This window comes from Aedes albopictus, chromosome 2, assembly GCF_035046485.1.
Source record: "Aedes albopictus strain Foshan chromosome 2, AalbF5, whole genome shotgun sequence".
Lineage (NCBI taxonomy): Eukaryota > Metazoa > Arthropoda > Insecta > Diptera > Culicidae > Aedes > Aedes albopictus.
In genome coordinates this window covers 391,982,084-392,007,207 of record NC_085137.1, presented here as the reverse complement: position 1 = coordinate 392,007,207, position 25,124 = coordinate 391,982,084, and the positions used below count along the sequence as shown (strand labels likewise).

The following is a 25,124-nucleotide window of genomic DNA, read 5'->3' as shown; positions in this document are numbered from 1 at the left end:
ATGTAACACAATATTTTTTTTTAATAATTTAACCATGTCGTAGTCTCTGGTGGTATTCTGTGAGCTCCAGTATGTGTATTAGATTATGCAACATAACTCTATATAGCCAAAACAGAAACTTGAATTGCTGTATATACTAGATATTGAACATCATAATAGTTTGGATGGCCCCGATCTTATGATGTCCATTGAACATTCAAAAGATTTATTGATCATGATAGATTACAAATCGTAGCGTTGTATAATGAAGGTAGCTACCGTCACACCCGTAGACTTAAGGATGTAAACTCAAGAACAGTTTGGATGACCTAGGATATCCTGACTGACCTGATACTGTCTATTGAATTTTCAGAAGACTCACTGGGCATGATAGATTACGAATCGTAGCTTTGTATAATGAAAGAAGTTACCGTTACACCAGTAGACTTTAGGATCTAAACTCAAGAATAGTTTGGATGACCAAGGATATCCAGAAAAAATATTCTGCATGATATTCTACACATTTAATGCTATTGAGCACCAAAACAACAGAAAAACGTAGAGAAAGTTTCATAATATCGCTTGGAAAAATTCCGGCTTCAAACAGTTAATAAACTTAATGGAAATTTAGACCTAATTTTTTCATTGTTTTTTTTAACTAAGAATCAGTTCAATACATACTTTCATCAGTAATGCTCACATCCCAAGTAACACAGGAAACATCTTTGAAAACAGAATTTGAGAAAGATGTTGTAGTATAGTACTATATCTGTATCTGTACACATCTTGTGTTGAAATCATGTTTTAACTATGCTTGGCAATAACAAGCTACTGAACAATCTTATCGTCTTCACTACAAGCCAGAATAACGTAAATTTAACATTGATTAAACAAGATATTTGAACCATTATCTTCCTTGAAATAAATAAGATATTAGCAACACTTAGTTATAACTTTTGGATGCAAACATGTTATAAATACGTTATTTTTACGTACCAAATACGTTAACTAACAAGTTTATCAGTTTGCTATCATGTTACGCACTTGATCATTATTTATGAAACTTGCTTGCTCTTGAAAATACAACGCAAATTAAATAAAATAGCACTCGACATTTTTATGTTATGCTTGCTTTGATCCCGCTACGAGTATGCTAAACGGGTATATTATCTAAAGAAAACTTGGCATATGCCACTGTTGCCATGGCTCGAAAGATAGAAGCCACCATTCAACTTCGCTTAAATGTCACTTGTCACCTTATAATCACTGTGAGTACTTACGTGTCGGCTAAATCTCGCTTACAAGCACAGTTTTAACCTAGGCTTTAACACTATTTTTGATGCCGTGAATCATTCTACAATAACACTAGTTTACAGCATTTTTGAACTCGGTAAGCTAATGATGGTTTTTAGTGTAGAATCATGCCCTGATTTCGAAAACCACAAGGAAAAAAATTACAGTAGAGCGGAAATTTTTTCGACTTTCCATACAAGGCTGATGATTTGAAATCGATTTTTGTTCTATTTCACCGTTCAACAGTGGTTCACGCTATGGGATGAAATTAAAAGTAACAGGGGTTTGGGACCCCAGAAGTGTCATAGTGAAGGAATTTTTGAAAAATAATGGACCGCGGCCCCACAGTTCAAAACCGAAATTTGTATGGGGAACTAGGGGTGTTCATTTCTGTAGGACAATCCTTAACCAGCCGGGACTTTGTGGCTTCAAATGGCTCGTTCTCCGAAACTAGGCCACCAAATTACAATCGGTTTGAAGCATCATCAAGGGGAAGAGTATATCTAAAGAATGATATGGTGGGGATCCCCGCTGACCCTCCCCCTTTTTGCTGCGGGCGGATCTAAGTGTGACATGATACATAATTTTCGCACATCATAATAATTTCGACTGGAAACAGTGTTTTTGAATCGCTGTTAGTGACAAATCATTATATAAATGTTGTTCCGGACCTGATGAGGCCATTTGGTTGGCACGGGTTATCCGGTGGCCACGGAACAGGTTCTGGGGACCACAGGGTCTCAGGCGGAAATGGCCAATTTTTTATTTCAAAAGAACACCATCATGCGACAACTCAAAATCTGCAAAATTCCGTGTGTAATCCAATAGAACCAAAAATTATAGATTTACCCAATGCTGGACACCCGGTGGCCATGGACCAGGTTCAGGGGACCCCAGGGTATCTGGCAGAAATGGTCAATTTTCGATGATAAAAGAACCCCATCATGCGACACCTCAAAATTTGCATAATTCCGTGTGTAATCCAGTAGAACCAAAAATTATAGTTTTACCCAATGCTGGGCACCCGGTGGACACGGAACAAGTTCTGGGGACCACAGGGTCTCCGACAGAAATGGCCAATTTTTGATTCCAAAATAACCCCATCATGCGACACCTCAAAATTTGCACAATTCCGTGTGTAGTCTAGAAGAACCAAAAATTTTAGTTTTACCCAACGCTGGGCACCCGGAGGCCACGGAACAGGTTCAGGGGACCCCAGGGTATCTGGCAGAAATGGTCAATTTTCGATGATGAAAGAACCCCATCATGCGACACCTCAAAATTTGCATAATTCCGTGTGTAATCCAATAGAACCAAAAATTATAGATTTACCCAATGCTGGACACCCGGTGGCCATGGAACAGGTTCAGGGGACCCCAGGGTATCTGGCAGAAATGGTCAATTTTCGATGATAAAAGAACCCCATCATGCGACACCTCAAAATTTGCATAATTCCGTGTGTAATCCAATAGAACCAAAAATTATAGATTTACCCAATGCTGGACACCCGGTGGCCATGGAACAGGTTCAGGGGACCCCAGGGTATCTGGCAGAAATGGTAAATTTTCGATGATAAAAGAACCCCATCATACGACACCTCAAAATTTGCATAATTCCGTGTGTAATCCAATAGAACCAAAAATTATAGTTTTACCCAATGCTGGGCACCCGGTGGACACGGAACAGGTTCAGGGGACCCCAGGGTATCTGGCAGAAATGGTCAATTTTCGATGATGAAAGAACCCCATCATGCGACACCTCAAAATTTGCATAATTCCGTGTGTAATCCAATAGAACCAAAAATTATAGATTTACCCAATGCTGGACACCCGGTGGCCATGGAACAGGTTCAGGGGACCCCAGGGTATCTGGCAGAAATGGTAAATTTTCGATGATAAAAGAACCCCATCATGCGACACCTCAAAATTTGCATAATTCCGTGTGTAATCCAATAGAACCAAAAATTATAGTTTTACCCAATGCTGGGCACCCGGTGGACACGGAACAAGTTCTGAGGACCACAGGGTCTCCGACAGAAATGGCCAATTTTTGATTCCAAAATAACCCCATCATGCGACACCTCAAAATTTGCACAATTCCGTGTGTAGTCTAGAAGAACCAAAAATTTTAGTTTTACCCAACGCTGGGCACCCGGAGGCCACGGAACAGGTTCAGGGGACCCCAGGGTATCTGGCAGAAATGGTCAATTTTCGATGATGAAAGAACCCCATCATGCGACACCTCAAAATTTGCATAATTCCGTGTGTAATCCAATAGAACCAAAAATTATAGATTTACCCAATGCTGGACACCCGGTGGCCATGAAACAGGTTCAGGGGACCCCAGGGTATCTGGCAGAAATGGTCAATTTTTGATGATAAAAGAACCCCATCATGCGACACCTCAAAATTTGCATAATTCCGTGTGTAATCCAGTAGAACCAAAAATTATAGTTTTACCCAATGCTGGGCACCCGGTGGACACGGAACAAGTTCTGGGGACCACAGGGTCTCCGACAGAAATGGCCAATTTTTGATTCCAAAATAACCCCATCATGCGACACCTCAAAATTTGCACAATTCCGTGTGTAGTCTAGTAGAACCAAAAATTTTAGTTTTACCCAACGCTGGGCACCCGGAGGCCACGGAACAGGTTCAGGGGACCCCAGGGTATCTGGCAGAAATGGTCAATTTTCGATGATGAAAGAACCCCATCATGCGACACCTCAAAATTTGCATAATTCCGTGTGTAATCCAATAGAACCAAAAATTATAGATTTACCCAATGCTGGACACCCGGTGGCCATGAAACAGGTTCAGGGGACCCCAGGGTATCTGGCAGAAATGGTCAATTTTCGATGATAAAAGAACCCCATCATGCGACACCTCAAAATTTGCATAATTCCGTGTGTAATCCAGTAGAACCAAAAATTATAGTTTTACCCAATGCTGGGTAAATGCCCCCCCCCCGGTGGACACGGAACAAGTTCTGGGGACCACAGGGTCTCCGACAGAAATGGCCAATTTTTGATTCCAAAATAACCCCATCATGCGACACCTCAAAATTTGCACAATTCCGTGTGTAGTCTAGTAGAACCAGAAATTATAGTTTTACCCAACGCTGGGCACCCGGAGGCCACGGAACAGGTTCAGGGGACCCCAGGGTAACTGGCAGAAATGGTCAATTTTCGATGATGAAAGAACCCCATCATGCGACACCTCAAAATTTGCACAATTCCGTGTGTAATCCAATAGAACCAAAAATTATAGATTTACCCAATGCTGGACACCCGGTGGCCACGGAACAGGTTCAGGGGACCCCAGGGTATCTGGCAGAAATGGTCAATTTTCGATGATAAAAGAACCCCGTCATGCGACACCTCAAAATTTGCATAATTCCGTGTGTAATCCAGTAGAACCAAAAATTATTGTTCTACCCAATGCTGGGCACCCGGTGGCCACGGAACAGGTTCAGGGGACCACAGGGTATCTGACAGAAATGGTCAATTTTCGATGGTGAAAGAGCCCCATCATGCGACACCTCAAAATTTGCACAATTCCGTGTGTAATCCAATAGAACCAAAAACTATAGTTTTACCCAATGCTGGGCACCCGGTGGACACGGAACAAGTTCTGGGGACCACAGGGTCTCCGACAGAAATGGCCAATTTTTGATTCCAAAAGAATCCCATCATGCGACACCTCAAAATTTGCACAATTCCGTGTGTAGTCTAGTAAAACCAGAAATTATAGTTTTACCCAACGCTGGGCACCCGGAGGCCACGGAACTCCACAGGATCTCTGGCAGAAATGTCTTGTCCCTTGTGATTAAGGGTTAAAACAAGCTTATCAACTTTCCACTTTAATTTAGTTGTCTCTCAACCGATTCTTCTTTTTTCAAGTATGCAATTTAAATAGTATCTGGGATTGTAAGTATAATGAAATTGAATTCTACCTTATATTTTTAAGATCTATTTTCAGAAAATACTGTATCTTCCTATAAATATTTTAAAATCAGTATGCCTTCAAGAAAAGCATCTCCCGGATACATCATAGTATATGAACAGTCTTCTTGAATTTATCCTCAAGGTGTATTCGCTTCTTTTAAGTTTTTAAAAAACATAAAATAAATTCACAAAATACCGTATCTTCATATATATATATATATATATATATATATATATATATATATATATATATATATATATATATATATATATATATATATATATATATATATATATATATATATATATATATATATATATCTTCAAAAGTTGGAATTTATATACGAGAAGTTCATTGGAACGTCACCACAAACACCAAACACGCCAAACGGAATCCTCTCTAAAATGTATTCAAGATCTAAATATTCATTCTAAGCTTTAAAGTTTCATGTAACAAAACTCTGATTTTCTGTGAGAAAATCTACGGAAGATCAAGTGTGTAAGTGTTTGCATTGTCCACTTAGAATCCGTACGCGCTGCATATTTTCTAGTGACACGCTTAGTTTACTCATAAACTATTCCTCTTTTAATGGTGAAAATTTCACCGGTTTTCGTACAACGAATCAAAAGATATACCAGAATGAAAATAAGACGAACAAAAAAATCTAGCACAAACGCCTTGAAAATTCAACATTTTCAAGCGCGACTATAGCAAAAAGCTTAAATATCGCCAAAACTATCATTTGTTACGCGCTCAAATGTTATTGATCATGACATGAGAAGATGTCCCCTGCCGATTGGAGTTCGTGTTCATGGAGAAATTTACTACGAATATCATGGCATGGCGGGTAGTCCTCCTTTGGACACCGTTTTAGTAACAACATGATGATCAACTCAAAATTGTACAAGATCTAAAGCCTCAGAAATCACTAGCAATTTTTAAAACACCGCAAAGGACCAAAGAAGATTTGGCTTGGATTCGAAAGTTGTCACTACAGTCGAAAGATTTTCAGAGGCAACGCAAAAATTGAGTAGTGTTTTTCAAAATAACTCTTTCATAGTCTCCAATATACTACATCCATTCAAACGCCCCCATTTCCATAACTGAAAAAAATACTGGTCAAAACGATTAGGAATCTAAGAAAGACAGGAAAACCGACTCCGGACACTGCACTATAAAATATGTTTCCAAAAAAGCTTGATACTACAAATTTTACAGTTAGACAACTTTTGAAGGAAGTTTACATTAGTAAAATTAAAAAATAAAAGTAATAATTTTAATGATATTTTTTCATGAAGGCGCTCTAAAATATGCATGTTTTGAAAGGTTGACATTTTCACAAGCCAGTTTATTCCAGAGATATTCGTGATTCCGTGTGTACGGATTCTAAATGGACATGATTTATGTTAAGGAGCATCCATTTAGTACGTCATGCACAATTTAGGACTTTTAGCCACTCTCCCCCATTCGTGCGAGGTTTTCGTATATTTGATATATTTTCCGAGCCCACCCTCCCCCTTATAAGCGTGACGTACTTTATGGATCCCCCCTTTCTTCTTCTATTTCCTTCCATTACTAATATCATCACTAAATGTGCTGCGATTGTTTCCTACGACGGATGTCACACAATTATGCAGCAATAATTACCGTAAAACTGGGTAACATTGATTAGCGGTGTAACTCACCTTGATTTTTGTCGTGGAATGTTCAAGATTTGATTTTTCCTGAAGAATAGTCAAGGTGATCAAAGGTTCCCCGCTGATCAATGTTACCCCGTTTTACGGTACTTCTCCCTATCAAGAATTCGATATAGATGGTAGAGAATAATGCGATAGGGTAGGTGTTCCAATATTCGCTGCCCCCAAGCAATTCTTATGGAGGGTGGTGAATACTGGAGCAGGAGTGGCAATACTGATTTATGGAGCTAAAATTTTATGAAAACTTTTTTATTCTTAATTTTTTTGAGTAAACTTAAAGCATCCAAAGCATCCAGCGTTTTCATATCATTTGGATGTGTTTTACTTTACAAAAAAATCATTCATATCGATCTATACAGCGAAAGGCTGAATAATACAGGGTGGCGAATACTGCTACATGGCGAATTCTCGAACACCAACCCTATATGGAATCATGCGATAGTGTGTGATAATGGCTTACGAGTAGATCAACAATGCAACACCGCACTGCCTAGTGCTATTCGAATCTTTGTCTCAGTCGGACTCGTGGTCGTGATTCTTCGCGCCGATAACAAAGTTACGGTTGTTTTTATTTCACAGTGCAAAAAATACGCGAATATTTTAAAGTTTTGATCATTTTCTTTAACATTAAATTAATTCAAGCGTGTCGATATCATAAAAAGTTTATTTTTTACAGAAAAAGATACAATTATTTTTAAAAGCTTAATCTCGGTTTATTTCTACCGAGATTTAGACAGCCGAACAGTACTCCGAAAGAATGAAAATGTTACTGGACATGGCCAACTTTCATCTAAAGAAAATAATTTTTGTCTAAAACAAAATTCCGTTGTAAACTTTTAAAACTCAAATATGGTTTTGTTGCATTTGATACTTTGGGCTGTTTGGTTGATGCTCAGGAACCAATGATAAAATTTTGTTTACTTTCGATAGCCTAAAAAATGTTGCGCAGTGTTTGTTATGAATTATTTTGGCTGATTACTTCTAATATTCCATGTCGTTTTAGCTGTTCTAAGTGCGTCGCTAATATAAAAAGTATTCGAAAAGAACGCTGAAATCAAACGTTGAACACAAAACGTTACTGCGTCCGAATAAAAAAACAGATATTTTTTTAATTGATTTCTAGTTCAAAAAAATTGTGTTTTAATAGTGAATTGTACAAAACAACATAAAAACACAATGCATGCCTGGTTTGGAATCTAGGAACAGATAGAAAATACTAAAATTTCTTACAAAACAACATTTTTGCACATTTTTCCAAACCTGCTTTTCAGAAACAACTCGAGAATTAAAATTCGAATTGTTATGACTTACAGAATACCATTTAAATCCAATCAGCAACTGAAGTTCTACATTTTAAGACTGAATTATTAAACACAAAAAAGTAGATTTATCACCCCACTTACGATTTGATTTGTTTTTATTGTTAAGTAAAGTTAAGTAAACCAGTTTATATAAGAAAAAAGCTTTTATATGGATTGTATCGTAAAATAATTAGCAATGTTTATGACGTTATATCTCAACACTGAATTAAATAAGTCTTTTTATTTCGGTTCTACTAGCAAATCTTTACGATTTAGTTAAATATGAGTCCAACATTTCTTTATTTTAGAATCTTAAGTATTATTGAAGTATGGATAGATTAATGCATGTCACAAAATAAAAATCTGATCAAAATTCGGTTTCTTAAAATATTTCCTCGCAATTAAATAGTTTGTAGCGAGTAAAATTTGTAATGAAAAAAATGTGGAAAAAACATCTTGTTGGGGATTACGCACACTTTATATATTACATAACACCGGTTTTCGAAATAGATATTTTCTATACAAAAAACATCATCAACTTATTATCGGACTGTAAAAAAAGCGTAAATTTAGTTCTTTGCTATAACTACTCCTCTATTATGTACATCGAATAATAAAAAAAGGTTTTTTCGCTTTGTATAATTTTAATTGACATCAACGTGATTAGATGGAACACCATCAAACTGAATACCTGAAAAATGCGTTATTTTCAGTGATTCGAAATACTTTAAAATTCAGAGGAAATTGTCCTTGGTGATCGTGAGAATTGTACCTATGTATGTATTTGCTTAATGAGCCGGATTTTTGTTTTTTCTTATACTTGCTTCCACATTTTTTTTGCAAATTAATTTTTTTGTGCCGAATTTTTAAAACATGTGTTTAGTTTTCGAGCAAAGCTCAAGTAAAATGACTATTTCTAGAAAGTTGCAGTTCGATTTCTTTTTCAATGATTTATACTATATTTCTAAACATCAAATTACTATTTTTGGGTATTTGGCATCTCAGTCTGATTTGGTCAATCAAAAACAACTATATGTTTTCTTAGTCCGACGTTTCGGTTCTTAAGGTCCAATAAATCAGACTGAGATGCCAAAAACCCAAAAATATTATCCAACGTACAGTCGATCATCCAGTTAACCGTTCAGCTATCGCGCGATCAGCCGTCCTCTGCAGCACCGCGCTGTTGCTGTGTACAACGAACGAGCTTTTTTAAGCGAGTTTTACACAATACAACAGCGCGATCAGCGAAAGGTTAAACATCAAATTACTTGTATGTTGAACCTAATCTTTTGAAGCCGTTTTCATCATTGCTAATAACTTTTCGATACAGTCCTTATACGAATGCTTTGCTCGGCAAAATTACAGTTTCTGTTTCTGAATCAGTAGTTGTACTTGAGTTCAAGTGTGCTTAGTAATAAGAATCCAAAGTGCCTAGAACTGAAATACAAAAAAAAATGTCATCGACCGAATGTCTCCACTCACCTGACTCATTTTGCTACGTCTGTGGAGAGTTTATAAGCTCCCGTGTGAAAAAGTGTTCAATTTCTGATGGAGCTAAATTAAGACAAGCATACCAAGAATATTTTGGCCTGGAAATCAAAAACCAAGACAAATATTGGGTTCCACATTTCGTTTGTCAGAGTTGTGCTGTTGGATTGCTTAGTAGGTTTTAGATAAATTGACAATTTTATTAGTAACAATATTTCAAACGCGCGTAATTTGTTGGAGTTCTGATAAACCGAACTATTTGCCATTTTGAATAATTTCCACTGTTTTTATCCGTAAATTGCCGGAAAACAATTTCCGTATGTGTTGTGGGTACGAATTTCTTCTACAGAATGTTAGTAATATAGTTCACAATTAATTGGGATGAACAACTTTCTTATCAGTTAGGTCTAGTATGTTTGCCACCATCGATGGTTTTCATATGGTAAATAGTTCGGTTTAGCAGAACCCTGACCAATTGCTTTTGAAAACAACTCTATTTTAAAGCCGTAGGTCGTACTTTAGCCCTACTATACAATTCACTATTTGAAAAGTAGAGATGCTTTCAGCCATCTAAATAATGAATTTATTTAAAAATTCTTTCTACTAGAATTAGTATAAACCTCTTTTATATAGTGGCTATGGATTTTAGGTAGGACTGAAATACGACTTGACAGAAAAGGCCGTCTTCAAAAGCAATTATGCCCTGTTGAAATTTTGATACCGCATTTGAGCTTTCTAGCTTATTTTTCAATAGAAACAAAAAAAAATATAATATGTTTTCTCTTCAAAGAACCAGCAAAAGATAGATCAGCAAGGTTGAAATTTGACAGGCCAAGAATTTGGAGTCAGCCAACTAGCCATCAAAATGACTGTTATTTTTGTTTGGCAAAAATCTTTCGCGGGAGGAACTTAAATATTTATCCAAATATTCCTTCATCACAAGCTCCAACCCTGTATGCTGGACCAAGCGGATCTGGTCTAAGTCGCACAAATGTCTCTGCAACTGGTGATGCTCGAAGGGTTTCAACTTCAGATATGGAAGAACAACAAGTGGCAGCAGCTGAACAGATCGTCGATCATACTTCAGAAAACGTTGCATCAAGTGTTAATCAGAAATTACGGCCTGTTGACAATGGCAAACCAGAGGTAAATTACTAAATGTGCTTGAAAAGCTTTAGCTAAATTTCTGTTCACTTTTTCAGATGCTTTGGCGATCTGATGACTGCAATCATCATCCAGATGATTTTTGTTACATTTGTGGTTACTTTATTACCAGGACAACAACCAAACATACATTGCGAAAAGATACCAAGTTATATGAAGCATACAAGCAATATTTCAACATCGAAGTCGAACATCAAGATAAACAGTGGGTGCCACATTATGCCTGTCATAATTGCACAAGACGGTTGCATGGTACAGTATTTAATTTAGAATGATTTTTTTATCTATACAATACTGCCATTCTAAGCGTATCTGTACCATGTTGTTTTTCAACGAGGTTGACCCATTCGCTCTAACAAAAACAATATTTTAAAATCAATGTCAGAAAGATACATAACGTTATTGTGCTATATTAAGCTATGAAACCTGATGAAAACAAAAATCCAATTAATTTTAAATGGCTTTGTAACTGAGAAAAATGCTACTTGCATTGAATTCAACATAGTTCAGATATGCTTAAAAGGGCAGAATAGACGTTCTATAACTTATTCATATGTTTACGTTTTACTGCTTTTTCTAACAAATGGTTGTGTCAGAAATCTGTTTTTATTTCACTCGAAAAATTTCTGGTATTTGAACCAAAAACAAAACAGTAGTTGGGTCTATGATGATGAATGGACCAATTTCGTTGATTCCAACACTTAGTCATAATAGAAGCCTCTTTTATATATAAAGTAGCCAATTTTATACAGCCAAGTTGTGATTCGCTGAAAGCTTTACTCATCTAATTTTCAAAAAACGACATAGAAGCATGAAATAACTAGCACATTTATTTTATAAATTAACTTTTATGAGCAAAAGATTCTGATCTTGGTGGACCATTGCTGCTTATGGTTGGACCAAATAAATGATCATGGATGAACCAACGAAACATGAAGACATTTTTTCGACTAACCTTTTCTTATTCCTTGTGAATCGCAGCGAAAATTGGACTTCAGGTCAGCATTGTCGTTCCGAAACGAATCGGTGTTGCAAGAAGTGATAACCAATTAATGTACGAGGCTTTCGGTTGGCCAAACGATCGGTAGCGGGCCGCAGATACCGCGCACGGAATCCGGATATGATATTAAAATGATGAAACTTCGGGAGCCTCGGTGTACTGGGCGAATTTCAGGACGAGCAGCTATCCATACGGTCGGGGCGCGATGGCAAAGGCTCTGTTATTTGATATAATGTACGTAGAGATCAAATATTTGCAATTTCAAAACTCTTCCACTTCATTTTGAGACCGACGAACGTTTTGAAATTGACATCGCGCGCAAAGAAAACTGTAAACAAACTAAGCCGGACCTAGTAACCAACGGTGTAATGGTTTGGTCCAACCAAGATTACACCGTTTCGGTATTTTCATAAATAAACTGCATTCAAAAATATTTCGGGGAAACGGTCCATTCGGGGAAACGGTTCATTCGGGGAATCGTTTTTCGAGGGAAAAACTTTCGGAGAAACTTCTTTCGGGGTACTGGTTTTCGGACAAATGTCGGTCAACCGCCAAAGAAGGTTAGATATTTTTGCAATAGAATAACGAAAAAAGATCAGGAAATGAAAAAGAATTTCTATGTTCTCGATGCTACAAACTGAGCATTTTTGGTGCTCCACTAGGGCTTCTAGAAAGCCTTTCTAAAACCATTAATAATTTAAATATTTGGCGGTAATTTAATTAAAACCGATGTGATTTCAATGAAGAAAGAGTCATATTTTGTCATTAGTGAGAGTGTAGTTTGAGTTTTTAAGAAAACAATACATTATTTTGGGTTTTCAAAATTGGTCCAACCATGATCAGTTTTTGGACTGGCCCATTCATCATCATCTACCCTACTTCTAATGTATTTTCCAACAATACCACAAAGAAGTCAAGATGCATGCTCTCGGTTTTTACAAGGCAGCCATTTTTTTAATTCTCTCATATATGTCTTTATTTTTTTTTTAAGATAATTTTTAATCTTTCACAGAAATGTCTTCTTGAGTGCTACTAGAGAATTGTTGAGGAATTCTTCCTGAGATTTCTTAGAAAATTTTACATACTTAGTTTCGACTGTATACACTTTGAAGATGAATGCAATTGAATTCCTAAAGTAACTTTGATGTTCTGCACACCGCAAATTTTTAGCTGCCTTGTATTTGATTGGGCCGATTTTTTGGTTGTGATAAGTTTCAGGTAAAGCTAACTTCCATCCTAAACTCAGCAAAATTAATTGAAAGGCAACCCAGAGATTTCGGTGGGTGTAAAGTGATTGCCACTGGAGTTCCGAAGAAAACCACCAGGGTGATGTTTCAATGAAAGAGAATTATTGTATGAAAGAGGAATAAAATGAAATGTAACATGGGTCATTCCATACCAAATCGACAAATCGATTGGCACATGATATTCCAAGTAATGTTCAAAGTAATTTCAGCAGGTCGGAAATGGCTTATAATGGCCTCAGCTCGATTTGTAACACTCGGAGATTATCCGTTCAACCTACACACTATTTTTAAATTTTGATTATTTTTGAAAAAAATCCGTAAATCGCATTACGTATTTACTGATTTCTGATCAGCCAGGAATCATACCGCTTATCTTTTTATGTCTCTAAAAAGGTTTTTCTGTGTAGAATCTGATAAAAATAATCTCAATATGGTTTTCCTGACATTTCTCTCAAATTTATACGTTTTTATCCGATTTTGATAGATATCTCAAGAACACCCCTTTTATTTCTCGATTTTTCAATTTTAAAAGATTTTTCTGAGAGTTTCCCACTTTTTTCGCTTATTTGTACAGAGTAAAATAAGTATAACCTTCGTGGGATATTGTAAAAGTTGGGTTTCGAGTTATCAGAAAAATTAGCTCCTATTGAATAATATTCAGTTGTTTACTTATAATAGTCATTTATTGCGTTTAACTGTTTCAAAATCAGAATCCCTTACATATATAGATGACAGTAGTCTAAAAAACAGACCAATAAATAAAAAACAATATAAATATAAATATTTTCATCATGAAGAAATCTTCGTTATTAGAGAAAAGTTATAGGATCAGCGTACCATTAAAAATCTTACGCGCCTAAATTTATCCTAACCGTAAACAGACTGTTACGGCACCGATTAATTCAGTTCATTTTAACATCATGGGTGCTCACTCCTGAAAAAAAGTACAAAAAAGACAAAACAACAGTTGAAACTTTGCCTTCAGTAGGACTAAACTGGGAGCACCATGTTGAAAGGTAGGAACTGTACCGTGTAGGCACCAAACTCTGCGCAAAACCCACTAAGCTCAAAAGTTTTTCTTCCAATACAAATTGTTTAAGAGTTCCAAAATTAACTAAATTTTCTCCCAATTACTGTTTTTTCTAGTTGACGTTACATCTAAAAATAGTGCTGAAAAGCATGAAGTCTGATGAATATTTGTCTATAATCAACTAAAAATTGACCAAAATGTCACTTAAGCCACTATGTATCTGGGGGCCCCTCAATTGAAACAGATAGTTCACAATACTGACTTTTATTTCTACTTTATCTACGGTAGAACTATAAGCACAACATCTTATTATTGTTTATCATTGTTCTATCTATGCCAGTTCATTATAGGAGTCCGTTGGGACTGTTCAGCGATTACAGGCAGTGTAGCTCAGAGGAGAATCAATGTACAATTACGACTAGAGCGTTTGTTCGAATGGTTGGGTGGAGGATGGAAAACATTTCTTTATGGTGATTTCAAAGACTAAACATTTGTCATGTATTAGAGTGAATTTTTGATAAGATCTAGAGTCTAGACCAACAGGTGCTCCTCTCACATGTTGGTCTAGTAAGTTGAAAATTCAATCCCACAACAATATCAAACTTGTTTAGGGTAGTATATTAATTATATTGATTAAATGTTTATGTAATTTAGTTTTTTTACTATTACGAATGATATGCTCGATAGGTGATATAATATATGTAATACATGACGATAATAATATTAACCAATGAATGTCATACTGTAGGTTCACATTTCCCTAAATACTCGAAGCACTACTTTAAAATTGTCTATCGTTGTTAATACAAATATTACTCTGTACAAAGAAGCGGAAAAGATGGGAAACTGTCAAAAAAATCTTTTAAAATTAAAAAATCGACAAAAAAGAGGGGTGTTTTTGAGAAATCTTTCAAAATAGGATTAAAACACATAAATGATAGATAAATTTCAAGAAATCCGTGTTGTGATTATTTCTATCAGATTCTACGCAGAAAAAGCTTTTTAGGGACATAAAAAGATAAACAGAGTGACTTCTGGCTGACCAGATATGAGTGAATGCATATTGCGTTTTACGAGATTTTTTCAAAAATAATTAAAAATTCAAATTTTGTTGTGGATTGAACGAATGATCTCCGAGTGTTAGAAATCGAGCTGAGAGTTTTTTAAGGCAGGCTCTATTCAACTAGAATATATAAATTAGTATTTGAAAGATTAGTGGCAAAAACATATGAAAAATTTGTCGATTTGACATGGAATGACCCACATTTTATTTGGATGAATACAAAATGTATCAAGTATCGTAAAACTTTAGTATGGTAAAACATGTATTTTCAACGCAATATGGTATATCAAGATAAGCACTTCAGGTTTGAAATATTTTTGGGAGAAAAGGTATTATTTATTAGTCATTTTAGAAATTTGTAAAACTTAAATCTTCTCTGAGCAGCATTACCATTTTTAAATATTTCTATGTGTTGTATTATAGATTTACTCAGGAAAGAATGAAAACTATTTCATACTTGTCATAACAAAATCTTGTACAATTTTTATACCATCAAAAACTGTTAGCAGAATGTTTATGTTATATTTACTATTTATTGATTCCTTTTAAATTCTCAATTATTCAAATACAAATATTCAAACAAATTTCAGGTTGGTACCAAGGAGAAAACAGATTAATGGAATTTGCTGTGCCTCGGATTTGGCATTCACCTTCAAATCATCAAACCGACTGTTATTTTTGTGTTGTGAATTTGGCTAGTGGTCAAAAAAAGTCAACTTACCCTGATATCCCTTCATCACGTGCGCCAATTCCACATTCCGCTGAACGCCCCATACCTCAACGTACCTGTGAAACGGCTGTTAGTACCACTACAATATCGACAGTTAGTGGAAGTTCTGTCCCAAGTAGTGAGTCTTTACAACTTCAAGGAGGAGTGCTCAATATTCCACATTATCCGAATCAAACGGAAATAAATGATTTGATTCGTGACCTTGCACTCCCTAAAAACAAAAGCGAATTATTGTTATCTAGGCTGAAGCAATGGAGTTTGCTGGATGAATCCGTCAGAATAACATCCCAGAGAACTCGCGATGAAGAGTTTTCCTCCTATTACACCAGCGAAGATGGAATTTGCTTTTGTAGAGATATCGAGGGTGGGTATTTCTATCTATTCGGATGACAACAGCATCAAAACGAAGAAAACTGTATCTCTTTTTTTGCAGGTCTATTTTCTGAAATCGGCATTCCATTGATTGTAAGAGACTGGCGGCTCTTTATTGATGGCTCTTCAAAAAGTTTGAAGGTTGTGCTACTGCACAACCGCGTAAAAAGCGAGCAGTACCCATCTCTACCCATTGCACACTCCATTCTCCTGAAAGAAAGTTATGCCACAACAAAATTGTTATTCAACAAAATTCAGTATGAAAAATTTGGTTGGGAGGTAATAGGCGACTTTAAAATGATTGGTTTCCTAATTGGATTACAAGGAGGGTATACTAAATTCCCTTGTTTCCTGTGCCTGTGGGACAGCAGAGACACAGAGAACCACTATAAAATTAAAAATTGGGAAATCAGAGCCCAATACAAAATCGGCGAAAAAAATGTTAAAAACGATCCAGTAGTGAACATGGAAAAAATTTTAATGCCACCTCTTCATATAAAACTTGGTTTGATTAAGCAATTCGTGAAAGCATTGAATAAGGATTCGGAATCATTTAAGTTTATAACAAAACTGTTTCCGAAACTTTCCGAGGCAAAAATAACTGCCGGTGTTTTTACAGGACCACAAGTAAAAAAACTTATAAAATCGGAATCGTTTCCGAAATTATTGAATGAGAAAGAAAAGGCAGCCTGGAAAAGCTTTCGAGATATAGTTCAAGGATTTTTAGGGAATAATCGTGATCCAAGATATGAGGCCATAGTACATGAACTGATGAAAAATTTTGAAACCATGGGGTGTCGAATGTCACTAAAGGTGCACATTCTTCATTCTCATTTGGATAAATTTAAAGAAAATATGGGTGTATACTCAGAGGAACAAGGCGAACGTTTTCATCAAGATATAAAACATATGGAGCAACGATATCAGTGCCAAGCAACATCGAAAATGATGGGTGATTATGTGTGGAGTCTCATGCGAGACACAACAACGGAGTATACGCGTCAACCTATTTCGAAATTGCATTTTTAAGTATATTATAGTATGTTATTTTTCAAATAAAAATGTGTGCAAAATGTGTATATTCGAAATATATTTCCTAAAATGTCTCATTCGCATCCAAATAGCTACATTACTGGGAAGAAATCACTTAAGATATATATATATATATATATATATATATATATATATATATATATATATATATATATATATATTATATATAGCCAAGGGCTGAAAATCTCGATAATAAAGAAAAAAATATATATATATATATATATATATATATATATATATATATATATTTATACAGGGGGTAGACAAAATGTTTGAGATAGGCAAATTTTATTCGTCTCAAAAAATTTTCAATGAGCTATAACTTTTTGGTTATTATGGTTCATCAAAAATTCTCAAATTTTCACTGCGATTTGTCCCAGCTAAACTATAATTTGTACAAAATTGGGCTTTGCCGGCTAACCCTACATTAAGTTAGAGCAATTTCAGCAAAATGCTTCTTTTCTGAGAGCTATTTTTAAAAGTGTTATATCTCAGGGTATAGTTAACGTAATTTAACGAAACTTTGAACATTCATTATTAATATCTTGATCTTTGAAAAACATTTGACTCAACTGAATTTTTTACACAAGAAGGAAAGTTAAAGCGATTGAAATATTTTTTTCAATATATACAACCAAAGCAAAATTTTTGACATCGTATGAAAATTTATGAAAGTGATTTTTGTTTACTTGAAAAGCCTCCAATACATCTTAATATAAATATATTTGAAACGTAAGTAACAAAACGGCCATCCATAATATAGAAAAGGTAATGCAAATATGTCAAAATCGTATAATGTTTAGAAATTCTCACTTGAAAATTAAATCCGCTTTAACTTTCTTTCTTATAAAAAAAATTCAGATAAGTCAAATGTTTTTCAAAGACCAATAAATTAGTAATGAATGTTCAAAATTTCGTTAAATTACGTTAACTGTACCTTGAGATATAACACTTTTAAAAACAGCTCTCAGAAAAGAAGCATTTTGCTGAAATTGCTCTTACTCAATGTAGGGTTAACCAACAAAACCCAAACCTGTACAAATTATAGTTTACTAGCTGGACAAATTGCAGTGAAAATTTGAGAATTTTTGATAAACTACGCAAAAAGTTACAGTTCATTGAACATTATTTGAGACAAAAAAATTTTGCCTATCCCAAACATTTTGTCTACCCCCTGTATATACACACATATATATATATATATATATATATATATATATATATATATATATATATATATATATATATATATATATATATATATATATATATATATATATATATATATATATATATATATATATATATATATATATATATATATATATTTATTTGGACACCGTCTAAGATATTCCTATCAAACAGTGAATATTGCTTCTTATTCTATTCTTAAATATAGTTTTGCTAATACTAAAATCATACATATAATAATCACAATTAAATAAGGCCGGAACAAATATCATTTTCTTCTTTTGTCACTTTGCTGTTTGACTCGTCAAGGGGGGGACAATAATAAATAAATGGATTTTGTGAGAAAATACCCGAACAATTAGGCAAAATCACAAAACTCATCGGATTTGTTAAGGAATTTTGTGAGTAGCCCAGATTTCGTAAAAAAAAATTTCATTTTCGTTAAAATTTTATTTTTGCCCCCCCCTCAAAAATGTGAAATCTGGTCAAAATTTTGCGAGGGGGGGGGGGGTGACATTAGAAGAAATGGAAATTTGTTCCAGCCTAATCGACAACATTCTACAAACGGGTTAAAAAAGCTCCTATGGCCGTCATTTGGTAATCTTAAAAAATCATGCTCTCTCAATGTCCTGGATGGAGCATGAATGTTCAGCATTGCCAATAGAGGACTACATTCTATATTTCCTTGCAGCAAATCAAAAATAAATAATATACGTAACATTTCACTTCTTTCGCTCAAAGTTTCTAGATTGATCAGCCTACATCTGTTTGCATAAGGCGGTAAGCCAATGGAATCATTCCAGGTAGAGATCGCATCGCATATCTAATGAATCTTCTTTGGACACTTTCGAGTATAATTTGTCTAGGAGCCCAAATTTGAATGGCATATTCCAATATACTTCTAACTAGGGATATATATATATATTTATATATATATATATATATATATATATATATATATATATATATATATATTTATTTATTTATTTATTTATCTAGATCTCTATAGGAATAAGGAAGTTAAAGGAGAATTGTTAAAAAAAATTTTACGAACAATCTTGGATCTTTAAAGAAACTATGATGAAATTCCTGTAAACATCAATGAAAAAACATAGAATAGAGGTATCATGAAATACTTTTTTGGTATAACCGGTAGAAGCAATGCGTGAATGGTTCTCTGGAATAATATCGAATGTTTCATCTCGGAAGAACTTTAGAATAAAATAGAGAAGTTCCATGCAAAAAATCGACAACTGTTACAGGATTCCATGAACTAAAGAAACCCTAAAGGGGGATATCTGGATGAATTTATGAAAGATATTCTGGAGTTTCTAATCAAGTAGTTTTTGAAGGGCCTTTCAATGTAATGAAGAGAAACTCTGGCGTTTAGTGTAATGTGATTGGTTTCAATTACTGTTTTCAGAAAAATGATACTGTCGCTAATCGCCTGGCGACCCAAGCCCCCGGTTTGTTTCCCGGACTTTGTGCACTTCTCGGTGATTGCAAAGGCAGCGAAGAAAGACCTTCGAATCCAGGCAGAGTTCATGGTCGAACAACCAACGAAAATATAATATTTGTGAGGTTCATTGTAAAAATACGGTATTGTGTGATAAACCTTTTTTCAGGAAACAAAAAATTTAAAACCATCTGCACACATTTCCCACATTTTCAGAATATCAGACTAATATTCATATGAACTTCCGAGCTTTATGAAGAATTAATTAAAATGCGGTAGTTTATTGGATTTGTTTACCTTAGATCAAAAATAAAGATTTTTATGATACGGTAAAGAGTGCATATGAGTTAGTTTTGAGAAACACATTTTTTACGATTGATTTGAACTTACGGAATTACGTGAATTTGTTTCATGAAAATTCGAAGTTTTGATCATAAATATAGATTATAAAAATATTTTGAATAAGCTTGTGTAGTTTGTTAATTATCATACGAATATTGCGAATTTGTTTCATAAAACAGATAGATTTTGATAATATTTTGTTTTGAGGTTGGTCTTCTTAGGAATTCCTCATAGAAAACCAGATTTTGTAAATTTGTTTGGAATTTCTGAATAGCAATTCATGAAGCTTAAGGTAACATGCTGTGCCATTGAACTTTAATACAAATCAATGATTTTTATGCTTGTTTCTAATAGTTTGCCTCGCATTTTTGAAATAGTAAAAAAAACGGTTAATTCGGCATTCACGTTGCTGAAAAAGTATCATCATACCAAGTTAGCATATAGAATGGTACTCCAACCCAATATTTGCAACAGGTTTGTAAGAACAATATGTTTTGCTTTCTTGTACTCGTAGATGAGGTTCATACGTTAGCATACCACAAAATTTAACGGGATTTTTAGCAGAGACTGAAATGTATCAGAAAGACGAGAAAACATTTTCCATGGTAATTTTTGTTCAAATTGCAAGCCAGTAACGTCTCCTACTGAATTACCTAAACCTCTTTTTACGTCCATCATTGGCTGATTGATAAAAAATCTGTCGCTAATAGAATAGGCAAACTCAAAACTTATACATTTCTTTGACACATCTACATATTCAAGAGAAGTGTTAAAACATATAAAAGTTTTGTTAAAACAAGCCATTGTTTTAATGGCAGAATTTTGTATCGTTCAGCCAATGATGAACGTATAAAAAGGTGAAAGTATACTTATTGAACTTCCCGTAAAAATAGAAAGAGAAAATCGATGAAAAGAAATCGATCATTGCAGACACGTCGTTATGAAACTTAACGCGAGATATATATTTGGAGCTTAGATTGATATTCCTAAGAATTTCTCACAGAAAACCAAATATTTAAAAATTTCTTCGAGAGATATGGAATTTTTTCTTTTCTGCTTGAGACCCTGTGGTCCCCAGAACTTGTTCCGTGTCCACCGGGTGCCCAGCATTGGGTGAAACTATAATTTTTGGTTCTATTGGATTACACACGGAATTGTGCAAATTTTGAGGTGTCGCAGGTTCTTTTATCATAGAAAATTGAGCTGTTGGAAATTGTAGACTAATTTCCTTCCGTGCCTAATGAGTTCCGAGTTCCCTTTAACCATCTAAATGTACGGAGTCAGTTGAAATTACGAGAACATGTAGTGTAAGAGTTTAATGTAACGAACTACAGTATTAGAAGGGTTAGGAGAGCCGCGTCTCGGAGAATTCAGGCATGAGAGTATAATGTAAGTAATAAGCAAAGTAAAATGTGAATTATTGAAATAAAATACCAATTCTTTGCAGTCTCGAAACCGTTAGCTGCTGTCGAGAGGTTTGATTACATTCCGAGAAAGTTGCGTCCCTAACATGACCATTTCTGCCAGATACCCTGTGGTCCCCTGAACCTGTTCCGTGGCCACCGGGTGCCCAGCATTGGGTAAAACTATAATTTTTGGTTCTATTGGATTACACACGGAATTATGCAAATTTTGAGGTGTCGCATGATGGGGTTCTTTCATCATCGAAAATTGACCATTTCTGCCAGATACCCTGGGGTCCCCTGAACCTGTTCCATGGCCACCGGGTGTCCAGCATTGGGTAAATCTATAATTTTTGGTTCTATTGGATTACACACGGAATTATGCAAATTTTGAGGTGTCGCATGATGGGGTTCTTTTATCATCGAAAATTGACCATTTCTGCCAGATACCCTGGGGTCCCCTGAACCTGTTCCATGGCCACCGGGTGTCCAGCATTGGGTAAATCTATAATTTTTGGTTCTATTGGATTACACACGGAATTATGCAAATTTTGAGGTGTCGCATGATGGGGTTCTTTCATCATCGAAAATTGACCATTTCTGCCAGATACCCTGGGGTCCCCTGAACCTGTTCCGTGGCCTCCGGGTGCCCAGCGTTGGGTAAAACTAAAATTTTTGGTTCTTCTAGACTACACACGGAATTGTGCAAATTTTGAGGTGTCGCATGATGGGGTTATTTTGGAATCAAAAATTGGCCATTTCTGTCGGAGACCCTGTGGTCCCCAGAACTTGTTCCGTGTCCACCGGGTGCCCAGCATTGGGTAAAACTATAATTTTTGGTTCTACTGGATTACACACGGAATTATGCAAATTTTGAGGTGTCGCATGATGGGGTTCTTTTATCATCGAAAATTGACCATTTCTGCCAGATACCCTGGGGTCCCCTGAACCTGGTCCATGGCCACCGGGTGTCCAGCATTGGGTAAATCTATAATTTTTGGTTCTATTGGATTACACACGGAATTTTGCAGATTTTGAGTTGTCGCATGATGGTGTTCTTTTGAAATAAAAAATTGGCCATTTCCGCCTGAGACCCTGTGGTCCCCAGAACCTGTTCCGTGGCCACCGGATAACCCGTGCCAACCAAATGGCCTCATCAGGTCCGGAACAACATTTATATAATGATTTGTCACTAACAGCGATTCAAAAACACTGTTTCCAGTCGAAATTATTATGATGTGCGAAAATTATGTATCATGTCACACTTAGATCCGCCCGCAGCAAAAAGGGGGAGGGTCAGCGGGGATCCCCACCATATCATTCTTTAGATATACTCTTCCCCTTGATGATGCTTCAAACCGATTGTAATTTGGTGGCCTAGTTTCGGAGAACGAGCCATTTGAAGCCACAAAGTCCCGGCTGGTTAAGGATTGTCCTACAGAAATGAACACCCCTAGTTCCCCATACAAATTTCGGTTTTGAACTGTGGGGCCGCGGTCCATTATTTTTCAAAAATTCCTTCACTATGACACTTCTGGGGTCCCAAACCCCTGTTACTTTTAATTTCATTCCATAGCGTGAACTTTTCTCATTTTTTGTCGAGCAGTGTTTTTAAGCAATGTCGCACACTCCACACATGTCATTCTCCGTAATCGTTGATCCGATTGCGCTGATTTTTTTACTGTAACTCGCCTACATATAATATGCCAAATTAACGTTGAGAAAGAATTTTTAAATTGTTTATTTCTTATTGAAAAAAATACATTTCTTCACAAATTTTTGAAAATTTTGCTAAAATTTCAGGAGATCGTCCCTAAAACTCGTCAATATCTTGAATTTCATCAATCTGACGCAAAACCTCCCTTCAGATGATCGAATGGTATTGTATTCAGCTTTTAATTTATGGAAAAAGATTTAAAATTGGTTGAAAAAAATGCAAGATATTTGAATTTAAGTAAATTCCATATTTTAAAAAGTTGTAAAACTCGATATTTAGCTAAAACTCAAAAACTGTTCTACTTAAAATTTTTTGAAGCTCGGTTTCGAAATCAGCGCTAAATTGTGCTTCAAAAATTTTGGTCGTTGACAAAAGTTCACGACTTTCGTTTTATTTTGTAAACTTGTGTAATTTATTTACATTAGATACCGAAATTTCACTCTAACTTTGTTATTGTTGTACAGCCGTTCTACGCATAATTGTCCCATGTTATATGGGATTCCCATATAACATGGGACAATCGGGCGTAGAACGGCAGTGTACCTATGTTCAAAACAGGTTATCCAAAACCAAACTTCACATCGGTGTGTGCAGCATTGGAAATGAATGTTTAAAATACGTTACTATGATGTTTTTCCAATGTATGTCAATCAATTCAAGTGGTATTCGATAAACATGTTATGTAGATGTACAACAGTTGTAATTTAAACGTATTTCAAATAGTTTGAGTTCTTCCCTATCAGGTCAGACAAATTACAGTGCCTACTAAAAAGTTTCACAATACCATTTCTATATACAGCCTGTTGATGTTCATCTACGGATGTTATCCCCAATAATTATACATCTGAAACAGTTTAAACATTTAATTAAATTATATAATTTGCAAAATGATAACGAATACAAACTCTACAGACTTAAAGACCATCATCAATATAACATTATTGAAAATAAAATTCCGAAACATCCTGACGGTACCGTAGCAAGAAGCCATTATGTTGCAAGTCTGTAAATTTGTTTGAAAATCTCACAAAAAGCACAGAAAAAACAAAAACCTTCCTTCTTGTCTCCAATCCGACGGAAGGCGAATGAATGCATGAGAAGCAAATGTGTTTATTACACCATAAATTTTAAAGGGCACATGGAATTAAGGCATAGTGACGTTGTTTGGCGATAAATTGTAGGCGTAAATTTTTTTAAGCCATTACTTGGAAGCTCATGATAGGTGTCAGATTTATTTGCGTTTGGAAAATTATGATTCTCCTGATAACAACAAGTAAGTATTTACGATGTTTGTTGAGAACATATTCTATACTTAATTTTATGTTACAATAATGTATTGAAAAACATCTTCAGTACCATCAATGATGTTTTATAAGCTGCCATTTTTTGCGCTTTTTCGGTGATATAAGCGTACAAAAATACGTTTTCCATGTTCGAAACAGAACATAGACTTTTGTATGAAACATGTATTATATACACTATTGTAACAAGTTGTGTTACTTGGGATCAAATCATCCAGACATTAAAAATGCAGGTACTTCATATTTTTTTTGGGAAATTTCACCGCTACATTCCCAATACTCTCGATTTTTTTTTACCAAAACATATTCCTTTGTTATTGTTTTGAACTGGAAATGTGAAATTTCTTGAA

The 25,124-nt window shown here is 35.3% G+C and overlaps 1 protein-coding gene across 1 annotated transcript; it reads left to right on the top strand.

Annotated features, from left to right (window-relative positions):
• Nucleotides 1-5,529: 5,529 nt before the first annotated feature.
• On the top strand, nucleotides 5,530-17,426 carry LOC115257872 (uncharacterized). The gene is made up of 4 exons (XM_062853209.1): nucleotides 5,530-10,851; nucleotides 10,908-11,121; nucleotides 15,800-16,303; nucleotides 16,373-17,426. Exons 1-4 carry the CDS (start codon nucleotides 10,741-10,743, stop codon nucleotides 17,338-17,340), a joined length of 1,797 nt encoding a protein of 598 aa, XP_062709193.1. The 5' UTR covers nucleotides 5,530-10,740; the 3' UTR covers nucleotides 17,341-17,426.
• Nucleotides 17,427-25,124: the final 7,698 nt, after the last annotated feature.

Bases quoted from the DNA above. Each gene is read 5' to 3' on its own strand.
- LOC115257872 (XM_062853209.1), top strand. From the start codon at position 10,741: ATGGAAGAACAACAAGTGGCAGCAGCTGAACAGATCGTCGATCATACT. The intron at 10,852-10,907 runs GTAAATTACTAA...TCACTTTTTCAG, and splicing joins TTGACAATGGCAAACCAGAG to ATGCTTTGGCGATCTGATGA. The intron at 11,122-15,799 runs GTACAGTATTTA...AACAAATTTCAG, and splicing joins TTGCACAAGACGGTTGCATG to GTTGGTACCAAGGAGAAAAC.